Source organism: Temnothorax americanus, unplaced genomic scaffold (genome assembly GCF_048541705.1).
Source record: "Temnothorax americanus isolate GAGA-0224 unplaced genomic scaffold, ASM4854170v1 Scaffold18, whole genome shotgun sequence".
In the NCBI taxonomy this organism is placed as follows: Eukaryota; Metazoa; Arthropoda; class Insecta; order Hymenoptera; family Formicidae; genus Temnothorax; species Temnothorax americanus.
In genome coordinates, this window is record NW_027509318.1 from 872501 (window position 1) to 879848 (window position 7348).

General features: G+C 37.1%; 1 protein-coding gene and 1 long non-coding RNA gene across 2 annotated transcripts in view; one reads left to right on the forward strand and one right to left on the reverse strand.

Annotated features, from left to right (window-relative positions):
• The window catches only part of LOC143896321 (uncharacterized), a 6219-nt gene extending 3338 nt beyond the window's left edge, over positions 1-2881 (reverse strand). Inside the window, exons 1-4 of the long non-coding RNA XR_013256611.1 lie at positions 2383-2881; positions 1876-1938; positions 1484-1544; positions 668-716 (exon numbers count right to left, since the gene is read on the reverse strand). This is a non-coding gene — a long non-coding RNA (uncharacterized LOC143896321). The remainder of the gene's footprint in view (positions 1-667; positions 717-1483; positions 1545-1875; positions 1939-2382) is intronic.
• A 312-nt stretch (positions 2882-3193) lies between these two features.
• Positions 3194-6152, forward strand: Nmt (N-myristoyl transferase). Its single transcript, XM_077403866.1, has 7 exons — positions 3194-3354; positions 3922-4154; positions 4229-4556; positions 4627-4797; positions 4877-5057; positions 5133-5396; positions 5471-6152. The coding sequence occupies exons 1-7, from the start codon at positions 3278-3280 to the stop codon at positions 5627-5629; spliced, it is 1413 nt and encodes a 470-aa protein (XP_077259992.1). The 5' UTR covers positions 3194-3277; the 3' UTR covers positions 5630-6152.
• Positions 6153-7348: the final 1196 nt, after the last annotated feature.

Here is a 7348-nt window from a genome sequence, read left to right on the forward strand (position 1 = left end):
AACTTTACATTCTTTTAAATTAAAACATTCAATATATATATATTGAATGTTTTAATTTAAAAGAATGTAAAGTTTTTTTTCCTATATATATATATATATATATTATTTTTATTATATTAAAATAAGTTCAAATAACTTTTCACAATAACTTTAAAACGTTAAAACTTTTACACTTTAAAACGGGTCCTTATATATTTTAATTCTATTAATATTATTAGATATTAATGGAATTAAAATAAAGACTCATTTTCTAAAGTTTTAACGTTATAAAGTTTATATTGAACTATACTTATTTTAAATATATTAATAATAATATATATATTGAATGTTTTTTTAACTTATATATAAAAGAATATAAAGTTTTATTTTCCTAAACAATAAAATTCAGACAAATAAAATAATGATACGTTAATTTATATTTATTGTATTTTTTCTCTGTGTACCTGTGCGAGTGTAGCCTCAAGCACATTAGCACACCAAATTGAATAACGCAAAACAAGTCCAAGATAAAATATTTGTTATAATTCGTTATAGCTCCATTTTAAGATAACGGATCTATAAGATTCTATATTTATTTTTAATACAATTATAATGATGTGGAAATATGTATATCTCATACAATTTTCATAGATCCGTTATCTCATTAATAATCCTTTTTGTTACTCACCAATCGACAGTGGAGTTGTCAGCCACGTATAATCAGCGCCACGATAATTCTGTAATATACAAACATCAAATTTTATACAAGTTGATATTTAAAAAATGCATTATCATTAAGATGTTATTCTTTGATTAAAAATGTATTGAAATTATGAATAAAACTTGCGTGTAAAAGTAATTTTTTGTTATTTTAAGCATGTATTTCTTTTAACCTCTTCCCCATATATTCGTCCTAAATTAAATATTTTATAAAGTGGTGTGTAAGTAAGCAAGCAATATATATATATATATGTATATATAATATATATATACATATATATATATATATATGTATATATATGTATATAATATATATATATACATATATATATATATATATATATATATATATGTATATATATATTATATATATATAATATATATTGCTTTTTCGCGTAGGTTTGCCATATCTTGTATGATACTTTCAATCATTGTATTCTAATGATTACCTGTAATCGCCTTTAATAAATATTTTGTTTGTTTTAGAAAACAGATGTGAGTGCCACGAAGAAATAACAATACAAAAAAAAAAGAAGAGCCAAAATTAAGGAAGCGAAGACCATATGTATCAGAGAGAGAGATCGCGAGGTAACCATTTAATATATAATCTAAAATTTTTTATTAATAATTGTTACTGATGGAAATAAATATTTATTTGCGCAGTGTCGTTTTCAGATCACTTTATAATATTTACATATATTAAAAAAATATACATATAATATATATATATATATATACCAATTTATATATATATATATATATATATATATATATATATACTTACCAATTAAATAAGTTGCGATGCCACTCGTTTCGGAGCCGATCCGTCTCGTATTCGTCGCGTTCTGAAAATAAAAGGAGAACGTAATTAATATGACGAAGGCGCTTCATCGTCTCCTGTTCGGCAATTTCTTGTACCGAAAGCGTCGCGGCGTCGCGGCGCGTCCTCGATATTCGCGACATTCGAAAATATGATCGCTTTCGCGATTACCCTCGCGACGCGTCTTCCGCCGAACAAGTGTATGTGTGTGTGTGTGTGTGTGTGTGTGTGTGCGCGTGTCGCGGAATACGTATTTTCAAGAATAATTAATACCCGAGCGTCGCGTCGAATCTGTACTACGCGATAGATATACCACAGTGAATAATACACGCAAGATCAATATGTGTTAAACTTACCAATTAAATGATTCGCGACGCCACACTCGTTCCGGAGCCGATGCGTTCCGTGTCCGCCGCGTTCTGGAAATGAAAGGAAAGCGTAATACGTCATCAATATGACGGAGCGCTTCGTTTCCGCGCGGCAAGCGGCAACTTCACGCGTCAAAAGCGCCGCTGCGTCGCTACGTGTTCCGCACCCAACTTAAGTTCGCGATCATGGACTTTTCCGAACTTTGAGAAATCAAATATTTACTAACTCGCTTATTACTACGATTGTTCTCTTGCATTCTAGCGAATAGCCTATTAATATTATTGGCAAATATCCGCGATATTCGCGGCACGACACTCGAAAATGCGATCGTCACTTTCGCGATTGCTCGTGCGACGAGCCTATACGGCCGGACAAGTATCGCGGAATACGTATTATTTTAAGAAATATCAATACCCGAGCGCTCTAAATCTATGTTACGCGATAGATACCGCAGTAAATATAATGCATGCAAGATTAATATGTGTTATACTTACCAATTAAATGAGTCGCGACGTCGCTCGTTCCGGAGCCGATCCGTTCCGTGTCAGCCGCCTTCTGGAAATGGAAGGAGAAGGCGTTATACGTCATCAATATGGCGGAGGCGCTACCCGCGTTTCCCGCGCGCCGCGCGGCAACTTCAAAAGCGCCGCGGCGTCACTACACACGTCTCGTTTTTACTTTCGCGTTTATGCATTTTTCTCATTTTAACAATAAATGCCATACGCTTGCCTCACACAGCAGTCAGTTTTCCCTTTATAATCCTGATATGAGTTAAACATATAGATACAAGTTGATATTGTAAATTTGTATAGTTTGATATCCTGCAATATTTGCAATATCGTTTAACAATGTAATCACTTTGTACCTGCGAGGAGGAAATATTATGCTCGCCTTTTTTAACGATTGTTATTTATTTGTACTCTAGCGAATAGGCGAATTAATATTTTTGGCAGATACATTCGCGATATTCGCGACAAATGGAAAATATGATTGTCCGCGCGACGCGCCTGCGGCCGAACAAAGTACCGCGAAATATTTATTTATTGTATATTATATGTCAAATATATATATATATATATATATATATATATATCTAATATGCAATTTCGAAAATGGATGTACTGGCGGTAGGTATACGAAAAAGGCCGGAATTGGCCTTTCTCAGGGTCTCAGGGTATATACAGATGACGTCCAACATGTGCAATGCGTCTTGCGTCTCAGCGACACTCGAGTCACTCGACACTCACAACAGTGTCTGCCAGTGTCTGCTAATACGTGCATCATCGCGCGTGCGTGGGTCGTGGAAATGGTCCCTCCATCTGGCTTTATTTTCCAGCAGCGTCACTGTACGCAGTGTACGCGCGAGTCGCGACGAAAATCTATATTAAAATGGAGGAGAAGAGTCAGGCCGCGGAGCGAGAAACCAAGAAGGATGAGGTCCACGAGAAGGATGCACGGAACAAGAGGTACGCCACGGACGAACGCCTCGTTCCGCTCGGGACTCGCGACTCCGTTTGCAACGCGATCGTAACGAAGCTCGCCTCGCATTTCGCCGCCCCGTCTTAACCTATATTCGTTTCACGAATTATTGAATCGTGCCACGTAATTCTCTCAGCGAATATTTCCCGACGATTTTCCGATCGCGATTCGCGACAAAACGCGGTCGTCCCGAGTCGATTATGATTTGGATTCAGTTCGGAGCGATCTCTCCGCATCTCGCCGCTCGCTCCCGTCAGTGGCTTGTAATCATCATTCCGATGTAATTTGTCGACAGATATCTAATCAATACAACAGAGAGCCGTAGCCTTGCGCTTTTTAATTGTCGCTTCTTTTGTACGCGTGCAAATAAACGAATTTTACGTATTTTCCTCTGTCTTATACATATATCTTTCATTGTTTATTATATATGTAGGTTTTGATATATTGATTATATACAATTAATTGAATTTTGAATGTCCAATGTTATTAAACGTATCTTTTAACTATGAAAGTTATTTGCTTTGCGTTATAAGAAACTTGCTATTTTATCACAGCTCCAAGAAGAGAGAAGCTCGGAAACAAAAGAAAGAGGCGGCACACGCAGCTAGTGAAAATCATAACAACAATAAAGAAGAGCAGGAGATGCCTAGCGCGTGCAATATCTCTATAAAAGATATCCAGATGGCAATGGAGGTCTTTAATATGCAACAGAAACCTGCCAAAACTCAGGAGGAAGCGATGCAAAAGCCTTATCAATTTTGGAGTACGCAGCCTGTACCAAAAATGGGTAAACTATCGAGGCATATAGAAAATTTTACGTTATTGTTATTTTTTCTCTAAACTCACGTTACTGGTTTCCAGATGAGAAAATTGTACGTAACGAGCCAATCGAACCCGATAAGACATCTATTAGGGCGGAGCCGTATTCGCTACCTGCAGATTTTCAGTGGGATACTTTGAACCTAGATGATCCTCTGGTCTTATCGGAACTGTACACATTACTCTCGGAGAACTACGTCGAAGACGATGACGCAATGTTCAGATTTGATTATCCTCCTAACTTTTTGAAATGGGCGCTGCAACCTCCTGGCTGGTGCAAAGAATGGCATTGTGGGGTGCGAGTAAGCAAGAGCGGACGTCTAGTCGGTTTTATTTCTGCTATTCCAGCTACTCTACGTGTCTACAGTCAGTAAGTATCTTGCACAAAGTGTGCTTGCGTAATTGCTCCATTTCGTAATATGTTTTAAAAATATTTTCAGCTCTCAAAAGATGGTGGAAATCAATTTTCTGTGCGTGCATAAGAAGCTAAGATCGAAGAGAGTGGCACCTGTATTGATACGCGAAATTACGAGGAGAGTAAATCTGAAGGGTATCTTTCAAGCTGTGTACACTGCCGGAGTCGTTTTACCAAAACCTATCGCGACATGCAGGTCAATATAGAAAAATATGTCTATTGCGAGAATCTATTGCGCTTGATTAACTGTAACGTAATCGATATGTACGTATTAGGTACTGGCATCGATCGTTAAATCCAAAGAAATTAATTGACGTCAAGTTCTCTCATCTTACTCGCAACATGACGATGCAGAGGACTTTAAAGCTATATAAACTGCCAGAGACAACAAAAGTACCAGGTTTCAGAAAGCTGGTTTACACGGATATACCACAAGCGCATAAGATATTGACGGAAGTAAGTGTAAACAGAACTTTTTGACACATTTGATCATTTTAACATCCATCTTCTATATTCATATTTGTCTTACAGTATCTAGAGAAGTTCGATCTCGCACCGGTATTCTCAGTCGAAGAGTTTGAACATTGGTTTCTGCCGCAAACCGGCATTATTAATAGCTTCGTTGTGGAGAAGGAAGGGAAAATCACCGATATGGTGAGTTATTATACATTGCCGAGCTCCATTATGCATCATCAGACACACAAAACCCTCAAGGCCGCGTATAGTTTCTACAATGTGTCCACCACGACTCCGTGGCTCGAACTAATGATGGATGCCTTAATATCAGCGCGTGACGTAAGTTTATTTCCTATATGTACCGCCTTCTCGAACAAGAACCGAATGTGACACAGAATGGTCTTTATTTGTAGTTGGGTTTTGATGTGTTTAATGCCTTGGATCTCATGGACAACAAGGAGTTTTTAGAGCCCCTCAAATTCGGGATTGGCGATGGCAATCTTCAATATTATCTATACAATTGGCGTTGTCCCAGTATGACACCCGGCAAAATCGGTCTTGTGCTTCAGTAGACTTCTAGCTCAGAGAATCGCTGTATAAAAAAAAGATCTTTTGCATGTATGATCTCGCAAGAGATTGAGAAATAGCGATTAAGTATGAGCAAACTGGGGACATATAGCAACGCAATAAAGTCAGCGTTGTTAGATGGAGATAAGGGCAACCGTAATCTTTCTTACCAATAGGACTACGTAAACATATTTATAGCGGTCGAAAGGATTCTGAGTTTTCTTGAAGGATCGGCAACCGATCCTACAAGATGGATAATTCAGAATGGATAATCCCCCTCGAAAATCGCTCTTGTTTTTGTCATTGGCGCCTCTGAAGATTCTAGATTGGATTATACACGATCGGGATAAATTGTGCATTGTACAGCGCACGTGTATATACGTATCTGCGTAACTCGAACAATTGTAGATAAGCATTAAGCTCTTTATCCGTTTTTCCTTTACACCTTTTCGGCTAATTAGACGACAACGTATGCCGGAGTGTGAGTGACAGACAAGTTAAAAATAAAATGACATTTATTGAAAATGATGAATTGATGAATTTCTAATGTCTTATCTTGTCCCGATTAATTTCACGCATCCATATCCATAAAAAATTGGTTATATGTATTCAGCATTTTTCACGCTGTTAATTTTATTATTAGCAACCTATGGGAGCTTTCCAGCAAGCGACACAAGTCGACACAGGTATCGTTTTACCTTTGTTACTCACATTGCCAAAAAAGAAAGATAGAACGACGTTTGTGTCGGCTTGTGTCACTTGCTGGAAAGCTCCCTATATATAGCGGCTGTAGAACTCACTTCAGAGTTATATATAACCTAGGATTCTTTTTCCTAGTCTCGATTAGATATGTGAGACATGAAACACACATGTAAAAAAACCAGTTTCGAGCAATATCAAAAAGAAAAACACCCATTTGATTGCAGTATCAAATATATATGTATTTCTTTAACCTCGTTTTAAGAAATTAATAGTTCTGATAAAAAGAACAGGGAATATACTATCTATACATTGTATACATACATATATGTATATAAATGTATGTATGTATGTATATAAGTTTTTTTTCCCTCAGAAAATTACACCGCAGTCGATCCCAACAAAAGAATAAAGTTTTATCTCGCGAAGTTACGGATTCGTAGAATAATGATGTCACACGTTATAAATTTTCTGTTTTTAGTAGAAAAGTAGCTATAGTAGAATAATCGATAAAAGATTTATTTTTACATTTTATATGTCTCAAGACACAAAGATTGCGCAACAGTATCCTTTTTATTATATTATCGTGAGCATCGTGAGAGTAAACCATCGTGTTACAGCCTAACTCACGGCCGACCGGGCCGACGCGCAAGGTCTTTCTGAAGATAAGAGAGAAAACCTAGCGTACGTGATGTACCCGTAGCGATTAACCGGTTAAAATTTACATTTCGCTTTTAGATAGGAAGGCGACGTCCGAATAATGACGGACCTTCGATAAATTTGTAGACTCGTCGTATGTTCAAACGATCGATCAATGACGTTGAGCAGGCAGGAGGACACCGAGCGATGCCGTTCCACCTTGAACGAACATATTCTACAAACGGTCGATCGAACGATATCGCTAGCGATCGGTAGATATTGCTTGTTTACAGCCGTTTTTTCTAGCAGCGAAAATTTTGCATCTAAATATATTCAAATTCCTAGTGAAACTAAAATTAACTGATATAAACGGCGGCCCTTAGTTA

Excerpts from the sequence above, each read along its gene's own strand:
- Nmt (XM_077403866.1), top strand. The coding sequence starts at position 3,278 with ATGGAGGAGAAGAGTCAGGCCGCGGAGCGAGAAACCAAGAAGGATGAG. Across the intron at positions 4,798-4,876 it reads AAACCTATCGCGACATGCAG|GTACTGGCATCGATCGTTAA; the intron begins GTCAATATAGAA and ends TGTACGTATTAG. Across the intron at positions 5,058-5,132 it reads CGCATAAGATATTGACGGAA|TATCTAGAGAAGTTCGATCT; the intron begins GTAAGTGTAAAC and ends TTTGTCTTACAG.